This window comes from Poecilia mexicana, unplaced genomic scaffold, assembly GCF_051168715.1.
Source record: "Poecilia mexicana isolate PSO_F unplaced genomic scaffold, ASM5116871v1 scaffold_7, whole genome shotgun sequence".
NCBI lineage: Eukaryota > Metazoa > Chordata > Actinopteri > Cyprinodontiformes > Poeciliidae > Poecilia > Poecilia mexicana.
This window is the reverse complement of record NW_028263376.1, coordinates 23,335,323-23,351,278: the sequence shown is the minus strand read 5'-3', so window position 1 is coordinate 23,351,278 and position 15,956 is coordinate 23,335,323. Positions and strand designations below refer to the sequence as shown.

General features: G+C 38.6%; 1 protein-coding gene across 1 annotated transcript in view; it reads left to right on the top strand.

Annotated features, from left to right (window-relative positions):
- Positions 1 to 15,956, top strand: part of dnah12 (dynein, axonemal, heavy chain 12) — a 28,964-nt gene that overhangs the window by 12,445 nt on the left and 563 nt on the right. The window contains exons 33-71 of the mRNA XM_014998471.2: positions 35 to 223; positions 328 to 447; positions 572 to 760; positions 835 to 986; positions 1,501 to 1,639; positions 1,793 to 1,959; positions 2,062 to 2,317; positions 2,765 to 3,061; positions 3,245 to 3,423; positions 3,613 to 3,805; positions 4,073 to 4,234; positions 4,311 to 4,505; positions 4,752 to 4,885; positions 4,975 to 5,137; positions 5,245 to 5,325; positions 5,840 to 6,016; positions 6,117 to 6,248; positions 6,333 to 6,422; positions 6,516 to 6,656; positions 6,753 to 6,994; positions 7,075 to 7,222; positions 7,326 to 7,471; positions 7,599 to 7,813; positions 7,887 to 8,079; positions 8,904 to 9,096; positions 9,189 to 9,361; positions 9,797 to 9,937; positions 10,064 to 10,222; positions 10,336 to 10,631; positions 10,712 to 10,965; positions 12,114 to 12,254; positions 12,335 to 12,472; positions 12,555 to 12,788; positions 12,874 to 13,062; positions 13,872 to 13,975; positions 14,060 to 14,264; positions 14,362 to 14,499; positions 14,588 to 14,679; positions 15,469 to 15,536. Coding sequence (XP_014853957.2) covers positions 35 to 223; positions 328 to 447; positions 572 to 760; positions 835 to 986; positions 1,501 to 1,639; positions 1,793 to 1,959; positions 2,062 to 2,317; positions 2,765 to 3,061; positions 3,245 to 3,423; positions 3,613 to 3,805; positions 4,073 to 4,234; positions 4,311 to 4,505; positions 4,752 to 4,885; positions 4,975 to 5,137; positions 5,245 to 5,325; positions 5,840 to 6,016; positions 6,117 to 6,248; positions 6,333 to 6,422; positions 6,516 to 6,656; positions 6,753 to 6,994; positions 7,075 to 7,222; positions 7,326 to 7,471; positions 7,599 to 7,813; positions 7,887 to 8,079; positions 8,904 to 9,096; positions 9,189 to 9,361; positions 9,797 to 9,937; positions 10,064 to 10,222; positions 10,336 to 10,631; positions 10,712 to 10,965; positions 12,114 to 12,254; positions 12,335 to 12,472; positions 12,555 to 12,788; positions 12,874 to 13,062; positions 13,872 to 13,975; positions 14,060 to 14,264; positions 14,362 to 14,499; positions 14,588 to 14,679; positions 15,469 to 15,536 — 6,625 coding nt within the window. The remainder of the gene's footprint in view (positions 1 to 34; positions 224 to 327; positions 448 to 571; positions 761 to 834; positions 987 to 1,500; positions 1,640 to 1,792; positions 1,960 to 2,061; positions 2,318 to 2,764; positions 3,062 to 3,244; positions 3,424 to 3,612; positions 3,806 to 4,072; positions 4,235 to 4,310; positions 4,506 to 4,751; positions 4,886 to 4,974; positions 5,138 to 5,244; positions 5,326 to 5,839; positions 6,017 to 6,116; positions 6,249 to 6,332; positions 6,423 to 6,515; positions 6,657 to 6,752; positions 6,995 to 7,074; positions 7,223 to 7,325; positions 7,472 to 7,598; positions 7,814 to 7,886; positions 8,080 to 8,903; positions 9,097 to 9,188; positions 9,362 to 9,796; positions 9,938 to 10,063; positions 10,223 to 10,335; positions 10,632 to 10,711; positions 10,966 to 12,113; positions 12,255 to 12,334; positions 12,473 to 12,554; positions 12,789 to 12,873; positions 13,063 to 13,871; positions 13,976 to 14,059; positions 14,265 to 14,361; positions 14,500 to 14,587; positions 14,680 to 15,468; positions 15,537 to 15,956) is intronic.

The following is a 15,956-nucleotide window of genomic DNA, read 5'->3' as shown; positions in this document are numbered from 1 at the left end:
GCATATTTTTAAATAAATTATGTTGCAACTGCAGCCTGCCACAGTCAGCCGATGTGGTATGGTCTACATGGAACCCTCTCAGCTAGGCTGGAAGCCTTTGGTGATCTCCTGGATGAACACTCTTCCTGATCCTCTGAAGTCTAAGGACCATCATGCATTGCTGATGGCTCTCTTCCTCTGGCTCTTTCCACCTTCCATCGTTAAGTTACGCAAGCAGTGCAAGGTAAACTGGGCCCTGTGCCACAAATTCATAGATGCAAAAGCTTCTCTTACAGCAAAATGTTTCTCTTGATTGTGTAAAAAAATGTCATGTGGGTCTGTTCGCAGGAGGTTGTTTCCACTAGCAACAGTAACACTGCGGTGGCCCTGTGTCGACTGTTTGAGATGTTGCTTGTTGAACCAGTGACGGCACATCCAGAGGACAGGAGCATTCGCATCTGGATCATGGTACTATCACTCTATTATGTCGATTTTTTTTTTTTCAACTTACAACTTTACAAAAACAAGGCACCTCAGTTAAGTGAAAGTTTTGCTGTTCCCTTCCTCTGTTTCTTTTATTTTTTGCTTTCAGGCAGCTTTTGCATTCTCCCTGGTGTGGTCTGTGGGGGGTGCTTGTGATGCAGACAGCAGAGAAAAGTTCAGTCATTTCTTAAGGGCCACACTTTCTGGAGAAACACAGGAATGTCCAATCCCCGAAACAGTTGGGAAATGGGAGTGTCACATGGAGGAAAAAGGCCTGGTGTATGACTACTTTTATGAGGTAATCTGCTCTTATAGTCTGAAGGTTTTTTATTAGTGTTGAATTAATGAATAGTATTGTAAACTTCTTCTCAGTTTAAAGGAAGAGGAAAATGGTTTCACTGGAACGAAACAATTAAGAGCATCAACCTGGGAGATAAAAACACAAAGGTGCAGGACATCATTGTTCCCACCATAGACACCATTCGCTACACTTATCTAATGGACCTCTGCATCAACCATGGAGTGTCAGTATTCTTAGATATTACAGTCAACTCAGATTTCAAAACTGCATGTATGCCACTGATATGAAGTTCATCCACAGTACCTGTCAGAAGCTTACGTAAACCCGTCATGGCCACGGATGTCTAATGATGATTAAATGAACACCTTTAACGAAGCTTAAAAAGCAAGACTTAGGTGGACTAGTTTGAATTTACTATTAATTTCTCGAATCCATACAATGTCTCAATGTTACTTAAAACTTCACTAATATTGTACAATGTTGGACCATGGTTTAATGAGAGACAGATCAAATTATATTTTTACTTTTGCTCCCAATTCTTGTCTTAGTTACTCGATGCAGTTGTATTTCTTAATGTTAATATGGGTCAAATGCATCGTTAATGTTGAACATTTATATGCAATTCTTGTGAATGATGAGTTTAGGCAAACTGCTGACTGGCACTGTGTGTTGTTTTAAGTTGCGGTATGCTCATTTTTCATGGTGTGCTTTTATCATTTAACAAATAATCTCACCAGTCCTCCCCTGTTTGTTGGGCCTACTGGCACTGGGAAGTCTGTTTATGTGAAGGAGAAACTGATGAACAATCTAGACAAAGACAGTTTTCTGCCCTTTTTCATCAACTTTTCAGCCCGGACAAGTGCCAATCAAACCCAGGTTAGTTCTGGCAATGTGAGAGTTGTTGATACCCATTGTTTAATTAGTTGTTAAAAGAGTTGATTGATTAATTGGATACAATGGTATTCTTACAGTAGCATCTAGCTGTTCTCAGCATTCTAAATTTTATTGTGTATTTGTTGTATCTCTTAGAATATAATCATGTCCAGGTTGGATAAGAGAAGGAAAGGAGTGTTTGGCCCTCCACTGGGAAAAAAGTGTGTCATCTTTGTAGATGACATGAACATGCCTGCCCTGGAGCAGTTTGGTGCTCAACCTCCTGTGGAGCTTCTACGACAGTACATGGACCATAGAAACTGGTATCAGCCTACTCTTAGAAGCCACTGTAAACAGTCAACAAACAAAAATGCACAAAATAATTGTTTTCAAAACTTTAGATGTCACTTTTTATGCTCTGGCAGGTACGACTTAAAGGATACAACAAAGATCACCTTAATTGACATCCAGTTTCTGTGTGCAATGGGTCCCCCTGGTGGTGGAAGAAATGCAGTAACGCCTCGCTTTCTTCGGCATTTCAACATCATGAGCATTAATCCCTTCAGTGACGACACCATGGTTCGCATTTTCTCCAACATTGTGGCTTTCTACCTCAAAAACAATGGATTCGCCCCTGAATGTTTTACCACTGGCAACCAAATAGTGGCAGCAACAATGGAAGTGAGTTATCTTTAACACATATAACTTTCACTTAAGACTAGTGCCTTGTAAAAACACTCTTAAACCTTTTTTTTTTTAGGTTTGGTTTCATTACAACACTAACTTCAGCGTATTTTTTGAGGTTTTATATGACAAACACAAAGTAGCACATGGATGTAAGGCAAAAAGATAATGATGCAAACAGTTTTTCAATTTACCCCACAAATTTTCAACATTGAGAAAAAGAGGCGATACAAAGGATAAACTCATTTGGGCTGAAAACAAATGCTGTTGCACTATTATATGCCACGTTCTTTTGATCTATCACAGCTCAATGAAATAAACCAAAGTTTGTAATTGTTACTTTACAAATGGTGGTAATGTTTAGGGGGATTAAATTTTATGTTTATATTTGCCTCTGATTTTTTTCTTGGTATTTTTTATGCTCTTCTCTTTTACATTTTAAAGGTGTATAAACAAGCCATGGAAAACCTTCTTCCGACACCAGCCAAGTCTCACTACACTTTCAACCTACGAGATTTCTCCCGGGTCATTCAAGGCTGCCTGTTGCTGAAGAAGGAGTCTCTGGAAAGCAGACATACCATGATACGCCTGTTCGTCCATGAAGTCTTTCGTGTCTATTACGATCGTCTAGTGGATGACAAAGACAGAGCATGGCTCTACCAACTGATGAACAGAATCGTCAAAGATCACTTCAAAGAGTCCTTTGAACAGGTCTTTGATCACCTGAAACAAGGCAGCAAAGTAAGCCAAACTTCAGTTTTCTTTTGTCTGTTTTATAGATTTCAGTTTGTTAGACATTCAGCGTATGAAACAGAAGAGGTGTTCCGGCTTTTTTCTTACAATTTAAAATGTGAAAGCATAGTAATCAGTGACAGATTACACTGTATTTAGAAAACTCTAAATTTGTGTTGTTTGTCTTCACAGCTGGTAGAGGAAGACATGAGGAATCTTCTTTTTGGCGATTACATGTACCCTGAGCTGGAGGATGACGAGCGCTTATATGCTGAGGTGCCATCAACAGAAGAGTTTGCTGTGGTGGCGGAAGCGTGTCTCGAAGAATACAACCAGATGCACAAGAATCGGATGAACCTCGTCATCTTCCGGTACATCGCTTTTTTTCCTCCCAGCGTTTTAAAATGTGATGTAGTTTTATATGAATAGTTTATTTTGGATGAGAATACATCCAACACCAGCAGACTGTACCTCTATGCTGTAAATTCAGAAATTAAGCTTTTTTTATGTTAGTAAAGTAACATGATTGATTACCTGATAAAAGACTTCACCTTATGTAGCTATGTACTGGAGCACTTGTCCCGCGTAAGCCGCGTGCTAAAGCAGCCTGGAGGCAATGCTCTGCTTGCTGGAGTCGGAGGCAGCGGCCGCCAGTCCATTACCCGCTTGGCCACATCAATGGCACACATGACCTTGTTCCAGCCTGAGATCTCTAAGAGTTACGGCATGACAGAGTGGAGAGACGACCTCAAGGTTTGACTATTAGTTTTGAAGACACTTCCACCTCACACTATATATTCTGTGCCTTGTTAAACCATATATTATACTTGGATACCTTTTTCATTTTGACATTGTACAGCTACAAGTTTCAATGTACCGGGATCTTATGTGACATATAACTAAAATATGAATAATCCAAAAGACAAATACAAGGAGCTGTATGTGTCACTTAGACAGTTGTTTTAACATTTGCTTTTTTTTTGTATGACATATTTAAACATACTATGCCGAAAATTGTAGATGCTGCTGAAAAATGCTGGAGTTAAAGGACAGAAGACGGTGTTCTTGTTGACTGATGCCCAGATCAAGGATGAGGGTTTTCTGGAAGATGTGGACAGTGTCCTGAACACAGGAGAAGTTCCCAATCTGTTTGCTGTAGATGAGAAACAAGAAATCATGGAGGTAAAAAAAGGTATTGATGCTAAAATAATGGAGTTTTTTAGGGTATGTTTAAAATGCTTTTCTCCTGATCTTGCAGGCGATACGTCCGGTTGCCCAGGCTGGCAACAAAAATCTGGAGCTGAGCCCCTTGACTCTATTTGCCTTTTTCATTTCATGCTGCAGAGAGAACCTGCATGTGGTTGTTGCCTTTAGTCCTATTGGAATCGCCTTTCGAAATCGTCTGCGGCAATTTCCATCTCTAATAAACTGCTGCACCATTGACTGGTATCAGGTATTGTGGAATTATCATGAGGCAGTTTTTTTATATTATACATACAATATGTTGAATCTCACTTTGCTGTAAAAATAAATATGTGTATGACATGAAAAAAGGCAAGTGAAAATTGGATAAGAGATTAACAAAAAGGGACAGAAGAACTTTATCTTTACAATTTGTTCATGTCTGTTCATGTCCGGGATCTTGTATGTCATATAAGATCCCGGTACATGTTTCATGTTCTTTGTTGCACCCTTACAGCCATGGCCAGAAGAAGCTCTTGAGCGAGTAGCCAATTGCTTCCTGGGTTCTCTGGAGATGACGGACAATGAGAGGATTGAGGTCGTCCCCATCTGCAAAACCTTTCACACCACTGCCAAACAACTCTCACAGCAGTAATGCGCAGTTAAATGAAACATAGTATTTATCAGTGAACTCAATTAAGATGTAAAATGTAGTCACGCTTTTTTTTTTTTCATTTTAGATTCCTAGTTGAATTAGGGCGCACTAATTATGTGACTCCCACGTCCTACCTGGAGCTGATCGCAACTTTCTATCAGCTCCTGACTCAGCGGAAAGACACTGTCATGAAGGCAAAACAGAGGTACACAAATGGCCTGGATAAACTGGCCTTTGCTGAATCTCAGGTATGTGCAGAAATACCTTTCATCAGGTTTGTATTGCTCTCTCATTTCTGACATTTTTTGAAATGTCTACCATGTCTGAAGGTGACAGGTTAGCTTTCTTTGTGCAGGTTGCTGAAATGAAAAAGGAGTTGGTGGAGCTACAACCCAAGCTTGAAGTTGCAAAGATAGAGAACAACAAAATGATGAAGGTAACCACCAGCCATACCTTTATTACATCTCAGCATCAACATTGTCGTTTAGAGTATTATGCATTCATGAGAAAAACAATGACAACCTATTAAATATTCAGGTCTTTGAAGAAGAATTTGTTGTCAATTTTAAGTGATTTAATTACCAATAAACACCAAAGAATTAACCTTGTTTTACTAATCAAAGAAAACCTAAAAAAAATTGCAGGTGTGAGGGAGAGAGGAGGCACACTAGGGAGCAGGAAATAAATCTAACACTAAAGAATAACGTAGACTGAAGAAATGCAATTAAAATAAAGTGACAAGAATAAGTAGAAATAAGAAAACTAAAGGAAAACGGGAACAAGACAGATCCAACCAAAATAAGAACCCAAAATAATTAAACTAGAATCAAATCAAACTACAAAACAACTTAACAACACAAGATCCTGACACTTGCCTTGAAATGTGGTTTGAAAACTTGGAAAGATTCTGTGTGTGAATGTAAATATGAACCTTACATGGGATTTAACAGGTGATAGAAGAAGAATCGGTTGAAGTAGAAGCCATAAGTAAAGTTGTGCGAGTTGATGAAGAGGCAGCAACTATAAAAGCTAACGAGGCTCAGGCTCTTAAAAATGAGTGTGAAAGTGAACTGGCTGAAGCCGTCCCTGCTCTGGAAGCTGCTGTCGCTGCCCTGGACACATTAAAGGTCGGTGCTCTTCACTTGCATTTATTTTGAAACTAACTTTCACATTTAAATCTTTGCGATTCAGAGAGCAGAATACTTGAAGCTGTCTGTCTTACTCCAGCCCGCTGATGTCACTATTGTGAAGTCAATGAAAAATCCCCCATCGGGAGTGAAGCTGGTGATGTCAGCTGTATGCGTGATGAAGGACATAAAACCAGATAGGATAGCTGATCCAGCTGGGACTGGAAAAAAGGTGACACAAAGTACTAAGAAGGACTTTCAAACTGTCCTGATTATCAATTACGTATTGTACAATCTTATGGTTTTTGTGACCTAGGTTCTTGATTTCTGGGGTCCAAGCAAGAAACTACTTGGTGACATGAACTTTTTACGAGATCTCAAAGAGTATGATAAGGATAACATTCCAGTAAGTGTCATAAAATTACAGCAATTATTTACAAAAATAATGTCTCAAAAATGAATGTTCTCTTTAACTAACCTACTGACTGCTGGATTACAGGTTGCTGTGATGCAAAAAATTCGAAGCGAGTACATGACGAATCCTGACTTTGACCCCAGCAAAGTGGCTAAAGCCTCGTCTGCTGCAGAAGGCCTCTGCAAGTGGATCAAAGCAATAGAGGTTTATGACAGAGTGGCAAAGGTGCAGAGATTTTGGTCCTTCATTACATTTTCTAAATGCTTGCATGCGAGTTTCTATCTTTTATATAAGTCTTAACAATTCTTTCTTTGATTTTAGGTTGTTGCTCCAAAGAAGCAGAGTCTTGCAGAGGCTCAGGAGTCCCTGGCTGTCACCGTCGCTCTTCTAGACCAGAAGAGATCTGAGTTGAAGGAGGTCGAGGACCGCCTGGCATCACTTCAAAAGACCTTCGAAGAAAAAACAGAGGAGAAAGCTCAGCTCGAATACCAGGTGGATTTGTGTGCCAAGAAGCTGGAACGGGCTGAAAAACTCATTGGAGGTCTTGGTGGAGAGAAGACCAGGTCACTGTGATGTTGCACGTTTGCTCCAGTTGTCATGAATGCACTCAGTTGATTTATTTTGTGATGTGTTGATCCCTTAGATGGTCAAAAGCTGCAGATGACCTGCAGAACACGTATGACAACCTCACTGGAGATGTTCTTATTTCCGCTGGTGTCATTGCCTACTTGGGGGCTTTTACTTCTGGATTTAGACAGAACTGCACCAAGACATGGACCTCTCTTTGTCAAGTAATTGCCCCTTGTTCCTTTATTATTGCACTTTTATAACTCATATATTTTAGTTGCTTATTATTTCTTGTTTTTCTTTTTTTTCCTAATTACATGTGTCCAGTCTAAGAATATTCCATCATCAGATGACTTTTCTCTCAGTAAAACTCTGGGAGATCCCATAAAAATCAGAGCTTGGAACATTGCGGGCCTTCCCAGTGACTCTTTCTCTATTGATAATGGTGTCATTGTCAGTAATTCACGCAGATGGTATGTCTTTGTTTCTCTGATCTACTGCTGAAAGATTTTTTTTTTTTCATTTTTACTTAAAAGTAGTTGTAAAGAAATATTGCTTCTGATTAAATGTAAACATAGTGTTCATCTGATTTTCTTGTAGGCCTTTAATGATTGACCCGCAGGGTCAAGCCAACAGGTGGGTGAAGAATTCAGAGAAGGACAATAACTTGAGTGTAATCAAGTTAACAGATGCGGACTACATAAGAACCTTAGAAAACTGCATCCAGTTTGGGACGCCCTTACTGCTGGAAAATGTAGGAGAAGAGCTAGACCCTTCTCTGGAACCACTGCTGCTCAAACAAATCTTCAAACAAGGTGGCGTGAGTCATATGTGATTTAAAATTACAAAATACATTTCTCAGTTTACAAACGTCTTGATTTTACATAGGTGGCGTAAATTGCATCAGGCTTGGTGAGACTGTGATCGAGTATTCAGAGGATTTCCGTTTCTACATCACCACAAAGCTGAGGAACCCACACTACCTGCCTGAACTGTCTACCAAAGTGTCTCTACTCAACTTCATGATCACACCAGAGGGACTGGAGGACCAGTTGCTGGGGATTGTAGTTGCTAAGGAGAGGTAGGGTTAAATGCTTACTATTTTTACACCACTAGACTATGTCAAAAGGAAAATGCAGGATGTTTGAGGTTTTCTAAATCGTACTCTAAATCCAGATAAGTTGGTACCAGAAGCTGGAGCTAACAGCTAATCCAAGAGAACCAGAGACCAAAGCAGACTGTTATCATCTTAAAATTGTCTAATTGGTTTATGAAAACACCCTTTTATGACTCTTTAACCCATCATTATGTTTACATTGTGTGATTCTTCACACAGAAGGTGATTCTTATTATTTTCTCAGAAAATTGAGGAAGTAGTCTGGTTGCCACCAGTGATATTCTGTGTGAAACACATACAGAGAACAAAAAATGTGATGTATTTATTTTTAGTCAAAGTAACTACCTAATAAAAAGAGAAAGGCAGTGAAAATATCAATAAAATATCCACGTCTTAAACTGCTAGTATAGTTTGGATTTTGACTTCGCTTTGCTTCTATTAGCAGTCATTATCTCACCAGATTTATCATTTGTGAAGTTCCGCCTCCAACCTAAATAATAATTAGCTTCTGTGTAATAGTTACGACAATGATTTGAAGAGTTACAAAATACTGTTTGTTGATTTGATCATGCTTTTGGAGCTGCAGTCATTTAAGATGGTAAAAGTCGGCTTTTGGTCTTGGTCCACCTTCCTAATTATTATGCTAAATGAAGTCTAGCTACATGCTTTGGGTAAGATATTACTTCCTTACACCTTATTAACAAAACCTTATTTGAAAAATCTTGAGCTATGTCTGTGCAAACAGCCATTTAGCTTGTAGCAACACAAATCTTTCTTGTGTGCTACAGGCCAGAGCTGGAAGAGGAGAGAAACGCACTGATTCTGCAGTCAGCTGACAATAAGAGACACTTAAAGGAAATTGAAGACAAAATCCTGGAAACGCTACAGTCTTCAGAGGGGAATATCTTGGAGGATGAGAGTGCTATTCAGATTCTCGACTCTGCAAAGATCATGTCCAATGAGATTACAAAGAAACAACTGGTATAAAATATACAAAACAAATCAAATTAGGAAGGATGATTTAATGAGTCTGTAAAGTCCCTAATGTCCCCTTCGTTGTATTCATTTCCAAGATTGCAGAGAAAACTGAAATCAAGATCGCAGAGTCTAGAGAAGGTTACAGACCTATTGCCAAGCACTCATCTATCCTGTTCTTCAGTATCGCTGATTTGACCAACATAGACCCTATGTATCAATATTCTCTAAACTGGTTTGTGAACCTCTACATCAACTCCATACAAGACAGGTGAGTTATATATGTTACATATTAACTGTTGCTCATTGCACATGACATAATCTGAGAATACTCATTTGACAAAGAAAATAAATACACAAGCTTGGTTAACTAGAATAAGATTGTGAACTATTTTTGTTCTTCATCCAGAGTGCTTTTATTTTGTCATTATTTTAAATATTTTTAACAGTTTAACTGAAATACCACACACATTGTGCCTAATCAGTTAAGCACACATAAATTACATACATAAATAATCGATTTTGTACCATTTTAACACCTACAGAAACAAATAAATGTCTTTCATTAAAACTAAAGCTAGTTACTGGAATTTTAAAGACTTGGTTTCTACATTTAGAAAAAAAAATGCTGTGGTTAAATATTCTTTGAGAAATACGAGGACTGTTCTCCATCTGAACTTAGCTATATTTTGTTTTTACCGAGTAGCAACAAGTCCAAGATTCTGGATAGAAGACTTCATTATTTAATTGATCACTTCACCTTCAACCTGTACTGCAACATCTGCCGATCTCTCTTTGAGAAGGACAAACTCCTCTTCTCCTTTCTCCTCTGCTGCAATTTACTCCTGTAAGTAAAAAAAAACAATGTTTTATTCACTTTTTGTTTTGTTTTTATAAGAGACAATGAAGAAAGATCAAAATTATGTATTGTATATTTGTGTCACCTTTACTCCTATTATAAATACTTTCTCAGAGCAAAGGGGGAACTTGAACATTCAGAATTCATGTTCTTGTTGACCGGAGGAGTAGGTCTGCAGAACACTGTTCCTAACCCAGATCCCAGCTGGCTGCAGGAAAAAAACTGGGATGAAATCTGCAGAGCTAACGAACTGCATGGGTTACAAGGCATAAAGTAAAAAGTAGTAATCATTCAACCAAATACATTTGTGGCTGTTGTTTCTATATATACCTATTTTTTATGGTCTTTCTTGCAAATAATGAATTTGTTTGTTGTTAATTGCACAGAGAGGCTTTCATCAACAATCCAGGTGACTTTAAGCCTATTCATGAGAGCAAGGAGCCCTTCAGTGTTCCTCTGCCTGCACCTTGGTGTGACCAACTCAGTACCCTGCAGAAAATGATTGTTATTCGATGTCTCAGACCTGACAAGATGGAGCCAGGTATGGTCAAATATGTATCTTCCAATCTGGGAAAGAAGTTTGTCCAGCCTCCTCCCTTTGACTTGGGTAAGAGCTATCTGGACTCCAACGCCACCATCCCACTTGTGTTTGTGCTTTCTCCAGGAGCTGACCCAATGGCTAGTGAGTTTGTCAGTACAAAAGATAGATTTTCAAAAAGCTTTTAAGCACATCTCATTAAAAGTAACAATGTCCTCCTGTAGGCTTGTTAAAGTTTGCCAATGACAAGAAAATGAGCGGCAACAAGTTCCAGTCTATCTCTCTGGGTCAAGGCCAGGGTCCTATTGCTTCTAAAATGATATCAGCAGCCATGGAGGAGGGATCATGGGTGTGTTTGCAGAACTGCCACTTGGCCGTTTCTTGGATGACAAGCTTAGAAAAAATCTGCGAGAACTTCAGCCCTGCGACATGCCACCAAGACTTCCGCCTCTGGCTCACAAGCTACCCATCACCTAAGGTACAGGTTCACTCAATACATGCACAACGTCTTGTGAACCCTCGAAGTTCTGCACACTTCAATGCGTTTTTGAGGATTTAGAAAGTGGTGGATTGATGTGAAGTAGAACTGAAAAGGACGCATGGTTTTCAGTGTGGTGTTTATTCAGCCCATTTACTCTAAAATGACATAATAAACTCCATTGTATTTGAAGTCACCTAGTTACTACAAAAAGTCCACCTGTGTGTAATTTAATCTCATTATAAACAAATGTTTTTCTATGAAGGCCTCAGAGGTTGGTTCTAAACTTGGTTGTTGAACATTTTAATAAAATGTTGGTTTATTAAAATGTTCGATAAACCAACATGTTCAATAAACATACATTTTATATTGTATTGATGTATGTATAATCCATATATCAATATTGTTGTATGGATTAAATCGTTTTTAATCCATTGTCTAAAAACAGAGAGTATGGAACAACCGCAAACTAACCAAGACATGGCTATAGACATAGCTGACAGGCTGGGCAATGAGAGAAAAAATCAGTAAAGCAACTGAGAGCTATATGGCAAATCTGGAGGACCTGTGGCAATGGTGGGAAAATCTGCTTACTCGACTGCAGTCATTATTAGTCATTATTTAAAGAAAGACACATATTACTTTGTTAACAGTTTGCCACAGACCATTAAGGGTCTGTAAAAATGTGGAAGATGGGCTCAAATACTAAGGAGCTGAATAAAGGCAGGTCCTCTTTGAAAACCTGAAAGACCCTTCTAAAGACTTGACACTGAGTCAGAGGTTCACCAGCAAGACCGAAATCCTAAACATACAGCTAGAGCTGCAATAGAAAGGTTTACATCAAAGGATGTCAATGTGTTACAATGGCCCAGTCAAAGTCCAGGCCAAATCAGACAAACTCCTCCATTTCACAGTTATGCACTTGTTTGTGTTGACTTGCCACAAAAACATTTAATAAAGCACAATAAAGTTTGTGGTTGGTATAACTTGGCAAAATCTGAAAGCAATTGGGGGGTGTGAATACTCTTGCAAGGCTTGATACATAAGTAAGTAATTTCAAACAGTTACGGCAAACTGTTATATCTGATTACATCTTCTAGTGGAAAAAGATCAAGCCATAATTACCAAGTGTGTATATTTGAAATCAGTTTCCAGTGACTATCCTTCAGAATGGGGTGAAAATGACCAATGAGCCCCCTACTGGACTCCGTCTCAACCTCCTGCAGTCTTACTTGTCTGACCCTATTTCTGACCCAAACTTCTTCAATAACTGCCCTGACAAGGAGTTGGTGAGTTAGTCTGGGATCTATTAATTAAAATTCATCTGTTGCACGGAGGGCCTCTTATAACTTGTGGATTCCTTCACTAGATTTGGGAAAAGCTTCTGTTTGGATTGTGCTTCTTCCATGCACTTGTTCAGGAGAGGAAAAAGTTTGGCCCACTGGGTTGGAATATTCCCTATGGCTTCAATGAGTCTGACCTCCGGATAAGCATCAGACAACTCCAGGTATTTTTACTCAGGAATGGCTGTGGAGATTTTATCATCACAAATTCAAAACATCTTTCACTTTCACTTCCTACCTCTGCAGCTATTTATAAATGAGTATGAGGAGGTGCCCTTGGAGGCCATAACATATCTGACCGGAGAGTGTAACTACGGTGGCCGTGTGACAGATGACTGGGACCGGCGGCTCTTGCTGACAATCTTGGCTGATTTCTACAACAAAGACATTATTGAGACTTTTCGCTACTCTTTCTCACCCAGTGGTGAATACTTTGCTCCACCCAAATCAAGCTATGATGATTATGTTCTCTTTATCAAGGTAGACATATTCTTCATGTGGGTAAATGTTTTTTTTCCCCCTGTTTCCCCTAAACTGTATGAGTAACATTAACTTTGTGTTTCAGAATCTTCCATTCAGTCAAAATCCAGAGGTGTTTGGGATGCATGAAAACGTAGACATTTCCAAAGATTTGCAGCAGACAAAGCTGTTGTTTGATTCACTGCTACTCACTCAGGGTGGAGGGGAGAAGGGAGGGAGCAGCTCTGGGGGGGATAACACCCTGTTTGATATAGCCAATGACATCCTCACCCAGGTATGAACCAATTCAAACTCATCTTTCATTCATCAGTGTGTTATTAACATGTGTTATTTATTCCTTCCAACTTCTGCACATAAACATGTCAACAACTGCAAAAATAAATGAAACCAATTAATTTATTCTTCAATGTAATTATGTATTATTAATGTAATTTAGTGGAAGGAAGGCCCCAGACTGACCTTGATGCCAATGCCATAACTTGGCGTTGGCCATTTCAAAGTTAAAAGGATCAGTTATGAAGTGTTTTGTTAGTTGTTACTAAATGAACTATTTAGTTTCTCCTAACAACATTTATTGCATATCTCAAAACCATGATTAGATGAGATTTTATTGTTGATAATAGCAACCATCCACAGTTATAACATTTTCTTTTTTCATTTCTGCATCTGAATTATGGAAACACATATTGACTATTAGTGGACATGGTTATATATGTTTGCTCTTAAAAAATAAGTCTAATCAAATGTAGTAGAAGACAATATTTTTAGCAAATACATAAGATGTTTTTTTTTTTTATTGAATGCAGTTGTGATTTAAAATCATTGCACAAAGTGCTGGCATTTATCTCTGCCTCGTAGATTTTTCTAGTTTTGGTTTATTTTTCTGCTAACCAGTGACTTTTGTAAATAAGAGATGAAAATTTATTTCACCGAACTGAAACATATGAGGACATTCTTGTTTAGCTTAGTACAGACTTAAGTCACTTTTTAAAAATAGCTGGCAGCTTATTAAAAGTATATTCAGTTTTTTTTAATTAGGGAGACAATCTCTAATTCAGTCCATACATTTGCTCTTTTTTCCAGCTTCCGAATAATTTTGACACAGAAGCAGCTCTCCTGAAGTTCCCTGTCCGCTATGAAGAGAGTATGAACACAGTCCTTGTCCAAGAGATGGAGCGCTATAACACGTACGAACAATGAACGATGGTTATTGCTCAGCTAAAATCTCCAATTAGTCTATGTAATTTAAAACTCCTGATTCGCTTTCTTAGGTTGTGCAGTACCATCCGTGTGAGTCTACAGAACCTGTTGAAAGCTATTAAGGGCTTAGTGGTGATGGATGCAGACCTGGAGGCTATTGCAGGCAGTTTGATTGTTGGCAAGGTCCCAGAGAAATGGGCAAACCGTTCTTACCCAAGCCTGAAGCCCCTAGGCAGTTACATCAATGACTTTCTTTCTAGGCTTAAGTTTTTACAGGTGAAAAATCCTACAAGAATTTTATTCATGCAAAAAGTGAACTATGAGGTTTTTTACATTTTTATTCTATTTTCACTTTTACTTTGTCTGCCTGTAGACTTGGTATGAAACCCAAAAGCCCAGTGTGTTCTGGATATCTGGCTTCTTCTTTACCCAGGCCTTCCTAACTGGGGCAATGCAAAACTACGCCAGGAAATACCACATCCCCATTGATCTTTTAGGGTTTGATTTTGAGGTATAAAACACCCCCCCTGTGACTTCACATGTCAAATATTCAGTCTGTTTGCTCTAAAACAGGGACTTCTTTGGTTTTCATACTCCAGGTTCTCTCGTTCGATACTTCAGAGACGGCACCCGCCGATGGTGTCTACGTTCATGGATTGTTTGTCGATGGAGCTCGATGGGACAGAGACAGGTAGATGCAATTAGCTGGTTTCAAAGTAGGACAAGTTGTGTACCAAAAAATGTCAAAACAAATATACAGTACAAATATATATGGAATGAATTTAAAACAATGTCAGTTTTGTCACTTGTGGCGTTTTTTGTAGTTTTTGCCAAGACGTTGATCACAAGCACAATGTCTTCAACAACATAATTCTGACAAATGGCCCTGCTCTTCTCTGAACTCAAACTCTTCAGAAAATATCGACAGGATGTAAGGATTGGCTGCACGGAATATTTATGCATGCAGAGTGAACATAAAAGTTGACAGAGAGAAAGCTATTTCAAGTCTTGTGTTAAAACCACCACATTATAATGGCAGCTTTCCAAAATTAGAATAGGATCTATTTTTCAGATTATTAATGATCCAGTGAGCAGGAGACACGCATCATGCTTTTTCTCTCAGTATAAAGTAGCTTAGCAGTTTCTGAAAGTCACAGAGCCACCACGACCACTTAAACGAGCGCAAGTAGATGACCTCATTATCCATCTCAGCATGAGGCTGATGAGCAGACTGAAGGGAACCTTCTACATCTTTTCCTGTGGAGTCTCAAGTACACCTGGGGTCTTTGTATAACATGATTTGCAAACCACATCACAATGAGTAGCTTAAAACCAAGGCCTTGCTTGGACTACAGAGTGACATTTTTCACTGCATCAAACTTATAAATGTATTTTCTGGGAACTTGGAGTATTGTGGCGTGTTTAGTTTATACAGGAAAACATCTTTCCATCATACTTTTGTTCATCTTTCTGTCATCAGTGGAGTCCTGGCTGAGCAGTACCCCAAAATACTGTTTGACTCTATGCCCATCATTTGGATACAGCCCAGTAAGTCTGGCCTTGCTGTACCCATCACAAGTCCCAGCATTCTAAGCTTGTGTTAAATGTAATTTATGTTTTAAATTATGTCTTTGCAAAGGTATTTATAGCCCTTGATCTTCCTCAGATTTTGTAATGTTGAAACCCAAAATTTGACTGTATTTTATTGAGATTTTATGTGATAGACCAATATCAAGTAATGTGTTATGGTCATGTGGAAGGTAAATGACACTTGAATTTTAAATTAAAAGATTTAATTTTCTTTACACTTCATAGATGTGATGACACCCCACTGAGTTAAGGCTTTGTTATTAAACTTTTCTTTGTAACTTAATCTCCAATTTTTTTGGAATCTATAATTTTTGGAACAAGCTTCATACAAGCTTCATACATCTATAGAGTGGTATTTTTGACCATTATTTGCAAAAC